Source organism: Seriola aureovittata, chromosome 22, assembly GCF_021018895.1.
Source record: "Seriola aureovittata isolate HTS-2021-v1 ecotype China chromosome 22, ASM2101889v1, whole genome shotgun sequence".
Taxonomy (NCBI): domain Eukaryota; kingdom Metazoa; phylum Chordata; class Actinopteri; order Carangiformes; family Carangidae; genus Seriola; species Seriola aureovittata.
In genome coordinates, this window is record NC_079385.1 from 19,668,086 (window position 1) to 19,686,861 (window position 18,776).

Consider the following 18,776-nt stretch of genomic DNA (forward strand, 5'->3'; position numbering starts at 1 on the left):
CGGCCAATCAGAGCTGAGTTTAGCCCTCCTAACAGGAAGTTGGTTTCTTTTTAATCTTTACCTGGGCATCTGGAGATAAGAGTTTCCATCTGACATCAGTGCAGCACAGCGGTGGAAGCTCAGCCGACCCTGAACAATCCAGGTGGGCGACTTGTGGAAACTGCGGCCCTCTGGGAAGGTGAAGTCTCTTTGTTGCAGTCGACACCGACTCTCCTCACCGATACACCGAGTCTGGCGCCCTCTGCTGCTATAACATATATTACAACTACTGCAAACAGTGAGAGGCGACGTCGCTCAGTTCAGCCTGGACTCTGGTTTGATGACCAGTGTTTAACGCTTCAGGCCACAATATATGTTGTTTATATTCTGGCAGCTGTCGCCATTAAAAAAGCAGCCAGATTAGCACTTCCTCTTTGCGATGAACCTGTGGACGTTCAGACTTGCAGAGTTTCAGTTTTCAGATTCAGGTCGATCAAGTTATGGAATTAAATTCCTCAATTTGGCAAAGAACTTGTTGTTGATGTTACAAAAGCTAATAAAAGACCATTTAACTGCTTTTTTCTTCCATGTATCACAGTTTTGTTTTGCTCATACACACACCACATTCTCGGCTCTCATTTTGATATTATTGACATCATTGCTGTTAATTTTATATATTTTTAATCTATTAGTTTCTCATCATTTGTATCTAATCACATTATTTCTTAATGTTTATTTTGTATTTGTTTTCGCCTCTCGCTGCACTGTGTGCAGTTTGTTTTCTTTGACATTTACTGTATATTTTAAATTGTTGCAAAATAAATAAAATAAAATCTGTCACTGGATTCAGTTGATACTGAATTTAACTTAAAAGCAGGATGATTATCAGGCAAATTCTATCGTAAGTAACGTCCTTTATCTACATTTCCTGAGCAGATTTATGGAGATTTATTCGTGATGCACATCAGATATAGTGATAGTTTCATGAAGTGCAAGTCACACTGTATGTAAGAATGTGTGTAATGTGTGTGTGTTTACTTTTGGCTGAGGTATGATTCAGAGAAGTTGTGTGACTTTTGACTCACATTGCACCAACTGGAGTTTTTAAACTATCTTAATGTCCTCTATAAACTGTCATGGCCGCTGCCGCTGCGACTGCTGAGTGTTGATGAACCTCTGCTCTGTAGGAAACTTCAGTCAGTCTCATTCATCCTCTGAGGATCATGAATGTCAAAGTGGAGGTATTTCACTGGGGATTTCCAGGTTTTTTGAGTCGTCACAAATGTCAATGGCATTTTGAATGAAGGTTCCTTACTTCAGGAACAGAACCCGGATGTTTATGGTTCCAGTTCAGCTCCAGACAGAACCTAGAAATACGACGAACACACACACACACACAATAAGAGAGGAGACAGTCGGAGTATGAAGGCAGGCAGAAATGGACCTTTTTTTATTTTTCTTGGGCGATAAACAACAGTGGGCTGTCCGGACCAGGCCTGACTGAAACCAGACCGAGTCCCGTTTTTACCAAACCGGATCCAACCAGACCAGGACACAGCGAATCGAACTGGTCCTGACCAGACGGCAACTGGCTGGAGCCGGTTTTGGGGCCGGACTCACGGGAACAAACGGAATGATCCAAACATCGTACTATGCACGTACAGCGTTACCATGGCAACAGCCAAACAGTATTGTCATCAGCATGGGTCCAGTCAGGTCTGGTCAGATGGGACCTGGTCCAATAATCCCTCCTCCTCCCTCCCTCCCTACTTTCTAAGGAGTGAAGGGGCGGGTCAACTGAATTAGGGTAAACAACGAAGCTGATTGGTCCACAAACAGTAAAACCCCTCCCACCCGCCGTCACCCCCCAAAGCATCCTATTGGTCGCCTACGTCATTCGCAAAAAACCAGAGCGAGCCCTTCTCCCATTGGTCACCATAGCCTCAGGCAGGAAAGGCCGTTTTTACCCCCCATTGGTCAGTTTTTATAACACGCCAACTGTCAGTCACTCAGCAGCGGCCAATCAGGTTACAGTACCTGTGGAACTTTCTGGAATTATGAAAACAAAAAAAATTAAAATAAAAAAAAGAGAAGAATGATGATGAACAGGGAGATCAACCAATCAGATGACCTCGCTAGAAAAACAAACAGGAAGTAGGAGGAGCTTCCAAGCCTCATATGGAACTTATTTTTCTGGAATTTCTTCTTTTTTTTTTTTCCTTTTTTCTTCTTTTTTTGTTCTTTGTTTTTGTCCTTTTTGTCCGTGTGTGTGAGCCGTACATCAGTCTTCTTCCTTTCTTTCCCAACAGCTGACTTCAGTGCAATGCATCATGGAACGATCAATCGCTAGGAGAGGGTGTGTCACTACAAGTGTGTGTGTGTGTGTGTGTGTGTGTGTGTGTGTGTGTCTGTGTGCATCCTGTTGTCATGGAAACATGCTGCAGGGTTAGCGCTCCAGCAGCGGGGGGTGGTGCCGTGTTGCATCGTGGGGAATTTGATTTGTCCATCTTTTTAGCTGGTGTCCATGGACTCCATGTTGGCGGAGCTGGAGTCCCTCTGGATGGAGTCGAAGATGGCCGCCAGCTCTTGATTGGATGAGATCTGGGACTGGAACTCTGACATCAGCGGCGACTTCTCAGCCTCGGGGATCGTCAGCAGGGCGACGACGGCTCGCATCGCCGACCGCTTCAGCTCGTCCTGCTTCTCGAACTCCTGCTTCACAGAGTTGGCCTTCACCTGCGGAGACAGACGAGGACGAGTTCATCACCCGTTGTCACGGAAACAACCTATGACGACGCGCGACACTGATTGAGCATGTTGCTGCCGTACCTTGGTGGTGCACGTGGCTCTCAGCGGCTCCACCAGTCTGTCCAGTCTCTGCAGAACAGCACTGGGGCACAGGGACGACAGCCTGGCCAGCATCAGGAACGTCAGCATCTGAAAACACAGACAACCTCAGTGCATTGTGGGAAATCAGCAGCAGTAACAGCTCTAATGAGTGTCTGATGTTTGATTGATTTATTACTGTAAATGTTTGTATGTCAGTGTTTTCACACAGCTCTCACTTCACTGGTTTGTTTTCTAAATTGAGTTCATGTATTTTAGTTCAAACTGTGCTTTAATTAAGTTTTACCTTTTGTTTTGTTGTTGCGTGGATCTCCTGACACTTATACGGTGGCAGGATCCATTTAAATTAAATCATCTGAGGCGTAAAGTTTTTTGTTTTTCTTTTTGACAGATTGTTTGTAAATGTGATTTACATCTTTTGTAGTGTTGATTTTAAATTCTGTATTTTAATGCTACAGCTGTCTTTGCTGTCTATCAGCTGCAGAGGAGACAATTTACTTCCTGTTTACACCGCCTCGCACATGCCCAGTGTAGTTATGTGTGTGTTTTCAGGTGTTAATCTGGACAGAGATTGTTTGTCTTTTGTCGTTTTATAATGTAAACGTAGTCGTGCGGACTTGACAGGAAGTGAAAGACGGAGGGAAACTGGATTGTTTTTATCTGTATCGATCTTTGTACAAACATATATATGAACATCTGTATCAGTGTTGAACCAGCTGTAGACGTGGATCCGTGGTTCTATAGTTCTGTGGTTCTGTGCTGAGACCTTGATGTCGTAGTGGTCCTTGAGTCCGTCCTCGACGTGGTTGAGGAAGGTGAAGATGTCGAGCCGGTCCAGGCAGCTGTCCAGCAGAGTGTACATGCACTCGAACGCAGCCTTCCTCAGGTCCAGCCCGTCGTCCACCGTGTGTTTGAACGGACCCATCTCCACCTGCACAGAGAGGACGCCGTCACAAACCTGACCTCAACCCGCCCGTCCACCCGTCCTCATGTCAGTGTCTCACCTCTCGGATCAGCTCCTTCCGGACTTTGGTCTCGTTGTAGAGTTGTGGTAGAACCGAGTCCAGCAGCTCCCGGATCAGACTGGGTTTGTTGTGGGCCGCAGAGTTAAACGTTACCAAGGCAACGCGACGCACGTTCAGGTCCGGGTCCTCCAGCGTCTTCAGGAAATCACCTGAGAGAAAAACAGCCAATCAGGACTGTGAGTGTGTGTGTCAGAGAGAGAGAGAGAGAGAGAGAGAGAGAGAGAGAGAGAGAGAGAGAGAGAGAGAGAGAGAGAGAGAGAGAGAGAGAGAGAGAGAGAGAGAGAGTGTGTGTGTTACCTATGCAGTTCTTCAGCAGCGGGTCGATCGGCTGTGGTTGGTCAGAGATGGTGAACTTAACCGCCGTTACCACGGAGCTCCGGGCGTACGACGAACCTGCAACAGAATCAATCAGAAATCAATAAATCAGTGTCTGCCTCAGGTCCAGCAGGTGTGTCGAACAGACGCAGTCTGATTGGTCAGGAGCAACATGGGGGCGGGGCTTATTTAAAGAAGCAACAATCCTAATGGTCAGAGTTGTTGCTTTGATTTTCTGTTACCAGGAAGAAAAACGAAACGTTAATGATCAATAAGTCTGATAAGAGATTTTTAATTGATCAGCTGATCAACTATCAGATAATCTTATTGATTATCTCACAGCAGAAGTCTCTGTAAGTCACTGTACATATAGATTCATTGATCACGCTCAGATACTTATTGATCTTGTCTTTGAGTCGAGCCAGAGTTTACAGAATATTATTCAGTTTGATTACAAGACAACAGGTATCCTTTGAGGCGGGGCAGCAGGGATTATTGATTACCTGACAGCAGGTATCCTTTGAGGCGGGGCAGCAGGGTCTCGGGGTCGATCAGCGTCAGTTTGCCGAGACACTCAGCGACCACGTTCCTGGTTCCCTCCTCCTGACACTCGCAGTGTTTGAGCAGCAGAGACCAAACCGACTCCACGTACGGCTTCAGGCCGGACACCGATGCTGAGCCTGAACACACACACACACACACACACACACACACACACACACAGATTAAAACCACACACACACACACTCACACAGACTGGTGTAGGGAGTGTGTGTGTGCTGCTCTTACTGATGATCTCTTTAAGCGAGTGCAGCAGCAGATACTGTCTCTTGGAGGACGAGATCTCCTGCAGGACGAAGGGCAGATACTCTGGAAGATTCCCCACCGCGATGCTGCCCAACGCGTAGGAGGCTGCAGACTTCACCTGAGAGAGAGAGAGAGAGAGAGAGAGAGAGAGAGAGAGAGAGAGAGAGAGAGAGAGAGAGAGAGAGAGAGAGGTTAAAACCTACTGTAACTCTATATCACCTGCTGATGGTCCTGTAACTGATGACTTGATGATCAATCTGTCATTAGAGACGATAAAACCAAACCCAGACAGGTGTTACCTCTTCACTGGAGGAGGAGAAGGCGTCCAGTATGACCGTCTTCAGCTCTGGTTGGCTGCTGAGGTCCACATGGTGTCCCACCTCGCCCAATGAGAGCAGAGCAAGCAGCCTGATGGAGTCTGTGGAGCGGCTGTTCTTCACGTCCTGTCGAGACAAAACGGGAGTTTTATATGAACCTGTTCAGGACAGAGGACAGTCACGTTGAGCTGCAGCATCTCTGCGTGGGACAGGTAGCTCACCTGGATGAACTGTCCCACCACAGCCGGTCCCTCCGTGGGACAGGCTCTGGTCAGAGCAGCGACACACTTGGCGATGGAGCAGTACGCCTGTTTGTGAGGCAGAGCGGCACTCTGGGAGTAAACCGGACCGGTCAGCATCCTCAGCAGGTCCATGTAGCCCAGACCAGGAGTTTCTGTCGCCACGAGAGCCTGAACACACACACACACACACACACACACACAACACACACACACACACACACACACACACACACAGTTACTACTGATGAAACACATGTTCATTAAAACCTGAATCAGACCGCTCTGAAAACTTCCTGTTGTACCTGGTAGAAGTCCAGCATGGCGGCGAGCGCCCCGCCCTGCAGCAGCGGGGATCGAACCAGCGCGATGAGTTGCTGGAGGATGTTTCCTCCGCTCAGCTGACCCAGCGAGGATGGGTGAGTCACCGCCAGCGTGGACAGGAAGCTCAGCGCCATCTGAGACACATGCATGTCGCTCTCCGAGATGAGGGGAGGCAGCTCGGCCAGGACGGCGTCCACCATGACCGGAGTCACCGCAGAGCTGAAACAAACACGTCGCAGTGTCACGGGCAGAAGGAAAAGGTGAATGTGTGGTCTTACAGGTGTGTGTGTGTGTGTGTGTGTGTTACCTGTAGTTTCTGAGCAGGATGTCCAGAGCAGCGAGCGTGCAGAGTTTCAGGGCTCGCTGGTTCTTGCGGAGGAAGGAGGCGAGGATGGGAACGGCGTCGGGGAGAACCGGCCTCAGATCGATTTTCAGTGGCGAGCCAGCGATCAGCGTCAAAGCTGCAACACACACACACACACTGAAAAGCTCAAACCTCCTGACAGGAAACTGGAAAGTAAAAGCAGAAACTAGAACTTGTAGATATTGCGTTCATAAAACAGTGTTTTGTGAGGTCACCAAGACCCTAACCCTTTGACTTTTGACCCCTAAAATCTGACCAGTTCCTCCTTGAGTCCTAGTGAATGTTTGAAATTCCTTTGAGGCGTCACTGAGACATTTTGTTCAAAAGAATGAAAAGAAAGAATTAAACTTTTTCCCAGCAGACGTAATGAAACATTAACGGCTGATTAAGTTTCTCGGTGAGTCGTGACTCCCAGCATGCACTGCACCTTTCACTGTCGTCAGTCTCGTGATCTCGTTCTTGAGGCGTTCTAAGAAGATCAGCAGCGTTCCCGGGAGCTCGGTGGGCAGCCGGTCGCCTGGACAACACAACAGGAAGTAAAGAGAACCAATCAGAGAGTGGAAACATCAGCAGGTGACGTCATGTCGCCGTGACTGACGGGCGGTGGTTACCTAGGTTACAGATGATCTGTCCCATGCAGGAGATGGCTCGCTCTTTGACCTCCTGATCAATGTCGGCGGCTTTCAGGCGTTTGATCGTACAGGTGAACAGGTCGTTGATGTAGGGGGAGGGGTCGAAGCTATCCGAGCCTTCCGATAGGTTGTCCAGAGGTCGGATCACCTGGAGAGGACAGAATCATTACAATCATCTTCGTGTGACGTGTGATGTGATGAAGCCGTTCGTGGGTTCGTCTCTCACCTTGACGAGCTGCTGAGTGACGAGCAGAGCCTCAGAGGTGATCTTGTAAAAGGGGTCTCCTACGCAGGCCACCACGGGCGGGACGAGGGCGGGGACGTGGGCGTGGAAGGCGTGAGCGGGATGCGTGACCATGATGACGTGGAGGCAGGCCAAGGCGTCGATCTTCAGGTTGGAGCTGCTCGACTTATCGTTCAGAGAGAAGATGATGCCTGAAAAACAAAGACACTGATTATAACTGACACTGAGGCCCCACCCACTCATTTACATATCCATGACATCAGCAAATAACTATTTACATCAAGTCAATTATAGATTTAAACACATAACTGTGTCAAGATGCAGATTCACCTTCCTCAACCAGATTCAATCAGAGTCAGTCTGAATCTAAAGAGGTTCTCAGAGACGGTGGAACAACTTATCTGCCAAGAACCTGAAGAACCGAGAACTGGAGCTGCTTTAAAGGCAGATACTGATTCTACTTTTCTGATTTAAGTTTTCACTCAAGTTCATTTATAAATAAAAACTTTTCAAACCATCTACATTTGAACATTAAACTTCATTTGTTAAACTTCATTTTCTAATCTGTTATCGTCACATCATTGTTGCTTCTAAATCTACCTCTGATGTTAAAAACTTTCCATGAAGGAACTGAAGTTATGAACAGAAGTCTAAATCTAACAGATTCTCCTCAGAGGAGACGAGACCACGAGTCTTTAAAGTCGTCAAATCAGGTGAGAAACTCACTGATTCCACAGCTGCTGAAAGTTTAATTATAATAATACAATAATACTACAGTAGCCGTAGTATTTGTAGCACTGTAGTATTTGTAGCACTGTAGTATTACCAGGTATTAGTACTGGGATGTGCTGAGTCAGTGCTCCAGGCAGGACGTTCACCAGCTCCGTCAACATGTTGAAACAACACTGACGAGTTTTCACACTTTTCTCCTTCAGCTGCTTGTGAAGAGCTTTGACGATCATGGGAACCTGCAGCAGGCGAGAGACATTCACAGAGACAGGGTGAGAGGGTGAGAGAGGGTGAGAGGGTGAGAGGGTGAGAGAGGGTGAGAGGGTGAGAGAGGGTGAGAGGGTGAGAGAGGGTGAGAGAGAGAGCGAGTTGTTGTTGTCTGTGGTCGATGGTGCAGGATGCTCAGGGTTTCCTGTCTGCGTCACAACAACCAGACCACAGCAACAGCGCCATCTGCTGTATCAATATTTATTACAGAATCCAGTTTGATTCAACTACTAAAAATATTCCTTGTTTTCATGATCAATTAATCTACCAGTAATTTTATCAATTTATTTTCTCTATAAAAGTGGAGAAAATAAAAAGATCCACACTGATCTTCAGATGGTTTGTTCCCGACCAACAGACACAAATATTGAAACCTGAAGCATTTAGTTATTTTTTGCTTTAAAAAATGACGATGAAATAAATGATCAATTAATCAACTCATTGTTTCAGCTCGACCATTAACAAACAACCTATAAACAACTATTGGGAAGTGATTTCACCAAACAAAGACATGAGCACAGAAAGTTACAAATTTTACATCTAACGATCGTTTTCATTATTGATGAATTAAGTAATGAACAAAGTAATTGGTTAATCAATTAGTCTGTCAGAGAAAACGTATTCAGTTCACTGATGGAAAACAAACAGAAGCAGGTAAATCTGCACATTTCAGAATCTTTTTTGCTCATTAAATGAAATCAATAATCTATTATCAAAGTTGCCGCTGATTATTGTTCTGGTGATTTGACTAATTGATAGACGTCAGAGGTCGTGATGTCACCTGGCTCTGCAGCATCGTCAGCGGCGTGTCTCCCTGCTCCATGGCGTCTGGATCGGCCAACCAGCTCTGAGCCGGTCTGGTCTGTTTGAGCAGCGACAGGTAGGCGTGGAAAACGTCCGCCTTCACGTTCTCCTCTCGCTCCTGGAGACACACGGGTGGTGATGTCATACGTCAGGTCGTCAAGTCGGGATTAGGTCGATCAATAGTAAAGACATGATGGAGTGATGGAGGTGTGTCGTACCTTGAAGCGACAGACGAGTGCAGGAGAGACTGAGCGGTAAAACTCCGGCAGCATCTCGTGACGTGTCGACACGACGGCGTCCAAACACTTCGCCGCCGCCCGCCGAACCTTCCAGCTCATGTCGTCGTCATCGCTGTACTCATCATCACTGCCTGGACAGACAGAGGGACGGAGACAGAGAGAGAGAGAGAGAGAGAGAGAGAGAGAGAGAGAGAGAGAGAGAGAGAGAGAGAGAGAGAGTCATTATTATAATCCTTCATCTTCAGATTAAATTTGGACAAAAAGAAAATCGAAGCTAAAATCACGTGAAGATCCGGTTTTAACATAAACATTACCCACAATGCACCAGAACACCCAGAGACACTAAACCAACAGCTGCCAATGTTCAGCTAAATCTGTGAGGATCAACACATTTACATTCTCTCACAACTGAAACAATTAGCTGATAAATCGATCGACAGAAAATTAATTACTGATTATTTTGATGATCGATTCATTTTTCCAGTTAAACTTCTTCTCAAAAAGGAAAACAGAATCAACTGATCAATAAAAAACATTTCATATCAATCCATTAAATAATGGTCCAGATATTTCAGTCTGGATCACAGTGGCGTCTCTCAGTACCTTGGTAGTCTTCGTCGTTCTGCTCTGCGTCCATGGCGTTGTCGTCCTCGTCTTCATCGTCGAAGTTGTAGTTGGGGTCGTAGGTCAGGTAACGCAGACAGATGGAGATGACGGTGGGAACGTGGGGGTAGACTTCTTTAGGACACCTTCAACCACAAACACACAATCAAACAACAACAACAACTACTACAGCTGTGATAGACTTTAGTGTGTGTGTGTGTGTGTGTGTGTGTGTGTGTGTGTGTGTGTGTGTGTGTGTGTGTGTGTGTGTGTGTTACCTCCTGACGAAGGACTCGAAGGCCTGGATGCAGTACTCTCTGAGCTCGTCATCGTCGACGTTGCAGAACTTCACCACCAGAGGAATGATTTTCTCCAGATACTCTCCTGAGGACGGAGGGACAGAGACGGACAGAGACGTTACAGACGCACCGTAAACAAAGATGGACGCCGCATTAATGGTCTCCTCCCCGTCTCACCGATCCTATGTCCGGCCTGTCTGCTGATGGCCGCCGTGCACTGGATGTAGGTCCTGGTGGTGGACATATTGTCGTTCCTCCCCAGCTCCGTCAGCAGGTGTTCGATCAGGTCGATGAAGACCAGGTTCCCACAGGACATCACCAGGTGTCCCAGAGCCATGATGGTCCTCTGAAAAACAGCACAGAGCAACAGCTGTGAACAACCACACACCTGTCACAGGTGAATCTGGACAGGCGGGGGTTACAGGGTGAGACGCACCTTTCTGACAGCCAGTCTGGGGGAGGTGAGCTGGGGGAGGAGACAGCTGAGGATGGAGGGGTGGAAATTCACCAGCAGACCTCCCTGTCTGCAAAGACACAGAGAGACAGACAGGTAAGATGATTTTAGTTCAAGACCAGATTACAAGAACAGACAGACAGACAGACAGACAGACAGATGCTTTACCTGCAGAGCATGTCGGCCATGATGTCGAGCGCCTCCAGCTGCACAGAGACGTCCTCCTGTTTGGCGATGGCGCTCGTGAGACGACCCGTTATCTTCTTACAAACACTGGCGGCTAAAGCAGAGCCTGAGAGAGAGACAGGTGGAGAGAGACGGACAGAGAGAGAGAGGGAGACAGGTAGACAAAAGAAGGCGAGGAGACACAGAAGCTCAGTTACTAGTTGCTGATGTAAACTCACTGCTTGACAAAAACTTGTAGTAACTGTAAATACTTGTAGTAACTACAGTAACATATTTACTATCAGCAGTATTTGTATCTATCTGAACATGAACTGGTACTAACACAACAGTGATCACAGTATCAGAAGTATTTGTAGTATTTATAGCAGTAGAAGAAGGTGGCAGTCCTAAATGTAACAGCCCTAACTGCAGTACTTGTAGTAGTTGTACCATCAGTCGTGTGTGTAGTACACAGGTATTACAGTATTAGTAGTATTTACCACTGGAGGCGGGCGGTAACTCTCCGATCACAGTCTTCAGTCCGATGGAGGAAATGTCTCTGAGTTGTTCTTTGTCCGACAACATGTTGGTGCACAGCGTGTCCACGATCGTCTCCACCTGGTACTCCTTCACCTTACTGACCAGGGGCCCCAGGCTGACGAAACAAGCGCACCCACAGTTTGAAAACAGCATGAGGACGAAAACAGGAACTACGAAACCGCAGCGCAGGAAATAAAAGTTACTTTGAAAAAAAAAAAAATAAATAAAAAAATCAAGACAAAACAGAAATATAATTTGAAAAAATATTGATTAACAGATCATTAAAAACAGATTAAGACAAAACAAACACACCTAACAGATGCAAATTTTCTAATGTGTTTTTTTTACCATTTGACAGCCAGATTCTGAACTTCTCCATTCTTGTCTTCCAACAGTTTGAGAATCATCCTCACCACCTGTCAATCAATCATCAATCGATCAATCAATTCCCAGGTACAAACAGCTTTAATCCAGTTTAAACTTCATAAACTCATCTTTGGTAAACCAGTATGAACCAGTATGAACCAGTATGAACCAACCTTCCTCTCGCTGTCGTCGTCCAGTTTGATTGAGTCTTTCTGTAGCTCTGTCATCAGGTCGTTCGTGGCCATAAACCTGCAGAGAGACATAAAAGTTTATTGTTTGAACCTGATCAAACTCGGATGGTGATCAATCAAATCGATCAATTAGAAACAAAGAGTCACACTTAGTCTGAGTACTGACACTGAACCAGATCTGTTTACATGGAGCTGAACAAGGACGTTTTCCCGCCATGACAGAGTCCAGTGTATTTGTGCGTAGGGATACGGTTCATCAACGGTTGAAAAAAAGTAGTTCCAAAGTAAAGGCGTGTTTGACGGCAGATAAAGTGTTGACAATTTTCAAAATAAAGCGAACACTTAAACTGAAACTTTTTTTTCTGTTGGCATTTTTAACTGGAAACCTGAACCATCACGTTAATGTCCAGAGCACAAATAAAACTACAGATTGACCTTCGCCATCTGATGCCTCTGATGGGTGGAGCCTGTTGGAGCCTGGAAGCCTGAGCACGGGGCTAAAGCACGACTCCACTTCAGAGGCACGGCTGCTAGGTCCGTTTACTTGGCGGCCAATAAAGATTCGTTTTGAAATGAGAAAAAAACAAAATCCTAAACAGCCTCTTTCCTGATTACTACGTAGAAACAGGGAAACAAAAAACAACAAACAAACCGCTATCTGTTTTTGTTTTAATAGTAAAAAGACGAACTGTTTTCACTGTTTCTGTAAACGTATTTAATGTTTTTTGCAACTAATCAACTTCAGAGAAGACAATCTGCTTCCTGTTTACACCGGCTCGCACATGCTCAGTGTATAATTGCTCAGGTGTGTGTGTGTGTGTTTTCAGGTGCTGGTCTGAACGGCTGTTTCAAAATGAAAACGTAGCGGTGCGTCTGTGGCCTGTGAGGGTCAGAGGATGGTAAAAACACTGAGAGCGACTTCTTTAACTTCCACCCTGATCTGATTTCTGCAGCTTTAGTTCTGAGTTTTATCTGCTGACACCATGTCCAATCCTCTGAAGCTGCAGCTGCACAGACCCACATTAAAATGAACTGAGAAGCAGTTGGATGTGTTTGACAGCTGAATAGCTCCGCACTGAGGAAATCTGCTGTGAACTCCGCAGCGGAGACGGCGTCACCTAAACAGAAAGTGTAATTATGTCTCTGCAGATACAGAAGCTCTCAGATCAGGATTGAAACGACTCTTTCAGCCTCGCTCGTTCAGGGTCAGCGGCAAATTTTATTTATTTTTTTTTTTAACACAGCGACGAGGCCGGATCCCGACAAGTCTCACAATTTCACGGGTTTCTTGTAGAGAGAGGAGAGAGGAGAGAGTGGGGTGGGGGGGTGGCTGCTGCTGTCAGGAGTGATGAAGTGATTAGTTGTGCTGCCAACGTCCTCGAGCAGTTTCGACTGGAGGCTGAAACTCGTCTGTTAAATGAGTTTTTTTTTTTTTTTTGGAAAGGACTGAACTGTTCGCTCCTTCAGTTTCAACATGTCACTAATACACATTATTATTTTATATATTAGGCAGTACGATCAAATCATCATCACCACACTGATTACGGGTCATTTCCTACATGAATGTATTACATGATGATTCGAGTGTATGTTTTAAAATCCACAGCTGCAATGATCAATTTGATTAATTGTTAATTAGTTAGAAACTATTCTGAAAATCCAATAATCATTTCAGTCATTTTTCATTTGCTGCTCTTCTTGGTCTCACGATAATGAACTGAATGTTTTTGGGGTTTTAAACCGATGAAATGTGACACAAACCAAACAATTAATTCCTTTCATTGATGAAATATTGGCAGAACAAACAGCAATCTTAATGCAGCTGCAGCGCTATTTTTGATTCTGATCAGTGATTACTTGTTTAAAATATTAAAATTAAAATCCAGTTTCCAGTTCAGTTTGGATCAGTTCATAAAAATAGGTGTAAAAACATTTTAATATAAAGACACAGGAAAAGGTTTATTTTGTCTCTGTTGTTGTTTCAGGTTGAAATGAATCCATGTTTTTTTATGTCTATGAAGATCTGCTGCTTATCCTGCTTTTATCTTTATGATATTAAATTAAACATAATGTGATTTTAGTTTTATTGGTTTGGTCAAATCAAACGATGTGAAGAGAAACAGTGACAGTTTTTTCTGACATTTCATCGACAAAACAATTAAGATTCTATTTATCAAGAAAATAACTGACAGATTCATCAATAAGGAAAATAACTCTTAGTGAGGTATTTGATATTTAATGTGATTATACCAGTGTCATAACTGACAAGCTCAGACCAAAAATGAGCTTCTACTTCCTGTTGATTATTTCCAACTTCAGTCAATTACTGTTTGTCCTGAAAACTGAAAAATGCTTTTCATGTTTTGTTTTGTGTTAAAGCCAAAAACATCCAGGTTACTGTCACAAAATAACTGGAAACAACATGTTTGTTTAAAAATTACATAAAATTTAAACGATTCATAGATAAGATTAATTTAATGTTGATCAACTAATCGATTAATCAGTTAATAGTTTCAGGATCAGAGAATAAACTGAAGACAGAGACAAATATGTTTCAATAAAACTGATTTAACAGCAGTTTTAACTCGGGAGACGTTTGATCACCAGAGCTCATTAAGTCTGTTTCATCAGAGCCTCATTTTCAATTAATAATTTAAAAAAAATTGTTATTGTTTTATGCTTGAAAAACATTATGAAACAAACTCTGTTGCGGTTTAAGAAGTGATCACTGTGCTTCACTGTGATTGGCTGAACAGTTTCAGAGTGACGTGATTGGCTGACAGTGTATCTATCAATCACCACACCCTCCGATCTACATTCATCTCCATGCCGCACATACATGAGCCACCGCTGTGCACCTTGCATGATTTGTTCCAGCTGTTACTTCACTGTGTTATAACAATCAATATCAATCGATCAACATTTCAGATCTTCTGCTGGAGCTAACCTCATTACTGTTAATGTTGATTCATTTCACAGCTTTAGTTCTCTGGCTTCGACGACAGCTGATCTCCTCTCTGAGCTGAATCTGTCACTTCTTCTTATTCATGACTTTAGTTATTGATAAATCATCAAAGCTAAATGTGATAGATTCAATACTGGATTCAAAAAGACTCAAATTACATAAAATACTATCAAACCAACCTCATGTACACCAAGCAGAGGTGAGTGACAAAAAAGGAAATATTCACAGATGAATCATATTTCGTATCTTCCACCATTTCACATCGACGCAGAAATAGTAAAAATCTATTTCTGGAATAACATCAGTTAATAACATTTTGTTAATGGAGCCAAAAAGGTAGAACTCAATTGTGAGGCAGAGTGCAGCACACTGTAGAGGTTATGAAACAGTCCATCTACAAAACAGGGAAGAATTTGGCTCCTTTTTAGATTTAACGACTCAATAATTGGATTTGCGAGACAAAGGAGAAGAATTCTGTTAATATTTCGTAGCACGTCACCGACAGACGTTGATGGAGCAGAGCAGTGAACTCTATCACTAACAAACGAGACGGGCTGAACAACACATACTGCAGCACTTTGAAAAAACTTCAACCACAAGAAAATAACTCCAATTAAGTCCAGTTTCTTTCAAAAAAGCACCTGCACCGAGTTACGACAACGGTGGTGCTGATGCTGCCGGACTTCGGCTTTATTTCCCCTTTAATCCAGGACGGACACAAACCTACTCCTGTTTTTATTTAAAATTTTAATTTTGTTTAATTATTTTCTAAGGCTCCACAATTAATTGAAATATAATCGAAATCACAATATGGCCAAGTGCAATATCCAAATCACAGGAGCAATATCTGCTAAAATAATCACAATATGATTTTTTGTGCATATCCGACAGCGCTATTATTTTCATACAGGAAGTTTGTACAATGCCTTAAAGTTAGTGCAGTTAACTCTGACAAATGAATTGAAAAAGTAACTTTGATGACAGATTCACAAGTGTGAATTAAAACAATAGTCATGGGACATATAAACAGTGATGGTTATCATTTATACTGGACATTAAATGACTTTTATCTCTGTAAAGAGTAAGTGATGGAGATACAAAATCCACAGTCCTTTCATTCAAAATCAATTCAAAGCTTTTATGAAGCTTCAGTCGTCAAAGTTTTGTCAAAACGACAGTTTTTGTGTTTCCATGCTGAGCTGCAACAAACAGAGGAACTCTCATATTAAACAGGCTTTAACTTTGATGGTGATCCACTGGATTAAACTCATTTGGATGGCTGATGCTTCAGATAAAGGACTGTGGCTTTTGTCCCCCATTACTTAAACTGGAAATGCATTAGTAGGGGGTTGTTTAATGGGCATTATGAAAAGGTCGATTGATCCGATAATCAATTATTAATTCCGTTTGTTAATGAAAGTAAATATTGAGAAATGCCCGTCATAACTCCCCACAGAAAAAAGTGACACAAGGTGGTAATTCAGCTTAATGGTGATTTAGGAAGCTACAGTTTGTGGTGGTTCATGGCATTACACACAGAGCAGTGTCTGATGTTAGACCTACTCTGATTGATGTGAATGGGGTGGATAAAATAATAGGAACGCTGGTCAACATAAAGCAATACAGTTCAACAGCAACACAAACTACATCCTCCAAAATGATCCACCTTTAACACAAACTGAACATTACAACATTCATGCCAGAGGAGTTACTCAAGGACTGTTGCATTAATTATATCTTGGTGTTCCTACTAAAGTGGCAGCTGAGTGTACACCTTCCCCTTCTTTCTTTTTAATGACATGCTATTTGTTTTAAATCAATAATCAATTCTGAATCAAATCTTGATTGCTTCGAAGGTTAGGGATTTGTCATGGGTCACATTAGCTGATAGGTCATTTACCCCCAACCTTATTTACATTTCATTACTTTAATTTAAATGCACCCCTCACTTTAAATTACACCTCACATTTTGTTTGAATTCATGCTGTTTACATTGAGTGATGGTCTGCAGCACTGACCTGCTCCTGTCTGTTTACCTGTTGTCGTCCCCCCCCCTCCAAAGAACCAACCCACTCTGCCCCCTCCAAAAGAAAATAACACCATGTCAGTAGTGAGCAGAAACACCACCACAAACCACATCATTGTTGGCGTGAGAGGCAGTTAGCTGTCATGCTAACTTGTCGTGTTAATGCCTATAGCCGGCAGACACCGTAAACATTCAGACGTTAGCTGACATCACGCTAGCTTGCGGCATGACAGAAGTTAGAGCTAACCAGCTAACACGCAAGCTAACCGCTCACTGGCGACGTTTCCCTGCAACTCACCTGCAGGTGTAGCGTCGTTACTAGCCGGTTACTAACGCTGTCGTCGAGTTTAAAGCAAACGTTAACCACTAATTAGCTGGTTAGCGGTGTGACGATGATCAGACAGGTGGCAGGCTAGCTGTTAGCATGAGGCCTGACAGCGCCAGCCACTGTTTTTAACACTTCATAAAAACAGTTGGAGCTATATTAACGTGAGCCGGGCTGTTACTTTACTCTACTGCGGTTTTATTTTACCTGAAATCCTTGTCGCTGGAGGTCATTTTCTCCAGCAGGTTGGAGATGTGGTATGAGGCGCTCGCCATGTCGGTGTTAGCCGTTAGCCTCCTGCTAGCAGACTGCGCTCAGTGAGTGTGTTCCGGCTGCGGGCTGACGGACTACTGTGTCTCTTGCTGGCTGTTTCACCCTCCTGCTGGTCGGGGTTTCTGAGGTAAAATGTGTGGTTCTGGTTCTGGTTCTGCTGCTGCCGCCTTCTCTCCTTCTACAGCGACTGTCGCATCCCGGGGCGCGGAGTTTGGTGTGTTTGAATGGAGCTCCCGTTCTCTCCGCAGAGGGGCGGGGTTAGCGGGACTGGACGCTGCGGGGTCAAAGGTCAGAATTTGGGCTGTTTGTTTGATTTTTAACACTTTTTTTTCTCCGAATGTCCAATACCAAACGTGATGAAAAGTACTGTACTCTACTGTACTTTAATTTAGTTTTTTTTTTTTTAATTTATTTTAATTTTACTTTATTTATTAAAGTTTTACTCCATCCCTTTATTTCTAATCCATCAACAGCATCCGTTTCCTTTTCCTTAAAAAAAAATCTAATAGATTTATCTAGTCATCAAATTCCTCTTTGTTGACATATTCAAATTGCTATTTTTTAATTTATTTAATTTATTTTTTTTAAGTTCCTCTCCAGACATGATTTAAATTGTGGATCAGGCCTTAAGCCCTGCCCACCACCACTGCCATATTCAGGGGACATGCTCCCCCGGGAATTATTTTCCCCATTCACTGCAGCTACGTGCACTGTTTACTGTATCAAGCCATTTGAACATCATTTGGGAAAAAGATGAAAGTTGCCCAGGAAAAACAATCATCCAGAGCCTCCTCTGCCTCCATCATTCTGAAACCACAACACAACAGATTTTAACAAAGACTAATTTTCACTACTGCCACATAAAAAGAGGCAAAGATTGTCTGATGTGACAATTTTGAATTCACATGACATATGTGGGGAATGAATTTGGCGTAAACAGCATCACTAATCTTGACACCTATTTTCGTCACACTATGCTGGAGCAGAGTTCACACATTTAATGTTGAGACGACAAATCTACATTTAAATCCAGACCATAATAATATGCGCTGCTGTAACTGATCCACAACAAGGCCGAGTAAATGTCTTCACGACTCTGAACTGAATATCACAGAAGAACATTTACTCTAATGATATTACATTTCTTTAAAGAATAGCATCATAGGATAAACAACATGGACATGTACTGTAATATTATCAGACAGTATTTTATTTGATCTGCTCCGGATCACTCTGTTCACATTCCCTCCTCTTCTCTTCTTCTTTCACTCTCTCAGTTCCTCTCATCTGTCCCTGGATGTCGTGCTGACTGCGTCTGCTGCTCTGCTACTCATCAAGTTAAGTCCAGTGTAATCCTAGAACACGTGTGAAAAATGACATTGCTATCATGGATTTACATTTTCATTTTCAACATGATTATCTTAATATCCCCCAATA

The 18,776-nt window shown here is 43.8% G+C and overlaps 1 protein-coding gene across 1 annotated transcript; it reads right to left on the reverse strand.

Moving 5' to 3' along the window:
* Positions 1–1,397: 1,397 nt before the first annotated feature.
* cand1 (cullin-associated and neddylation-dissociated 1) lies at positions 1,398–17,561 on the reverse strand. The gene is made up of 26 exons (XM_056367891.1): positions 17,274–17,561; positions 11,733–11,808; positions 11,542–11,609; positions 11,154–11,308; positions 10,657–10,780; positions 10,471–10,558; positions 10,212–10,380; positions 10,014–10,119; positions 9,736–9,881; positions 9,112–9,263; positions 8,871–9,011; positions 7,920–8,061; positions 7,076–7,284; positions 6,829–6,997; positions 6,645–6,734; positions 6,161–6,314; positions 5,835–6,072; positions 5,512–5,700; positions 5,273–5,416; positions 4,956–5,091; positions 4,670–4,846; positions 4,149–4,244; positions 3,831–4,000; positions 3,593–3,757; positions 2,809–2,916; positions 1,398–2,715 (listed from the first exon to the last, which is right to left on the reverse strand). The coding sequence occupies exons 1-26, from the start codon at positions 17,339–17,341 to the stop codon at positions 2,491–2,493; spliced, it is 3,705 nt and encodes a 1,234-aa protein (XP_056223866.1). The 5' UTR covers positions 17,342–17,561; the 3' UTR covers positions 1,398–2,490.
* Positions 17,562–18,776: the final 1,215 nt, after the last annotated feature.

Bases quoted from the DNA above. Each gene is read 5' to 3' on its own strand.
- cand1 (XM_056367891.1), bottom strand. From the start codon at position 17,341: ATGGCGAGCGCCTCATACCACATCTCCAACCTGCTGGAGAAAATGACC. The intron at 9,882-10,013 runs GTAACACACACA...TTGTGGTTGAAG, and splicing joins TTCGAGTCCTTCGTCAGGAG to GTGTCCTAAAGAAGTCTACC. The intron at 4,245-4,669 runs GTAATCAATAAT...ATTCTGTTGCAG, and splicing joins CAAAGGATACCTGCTGTCAG to GTTCGTCGTACGCCCGGAGC.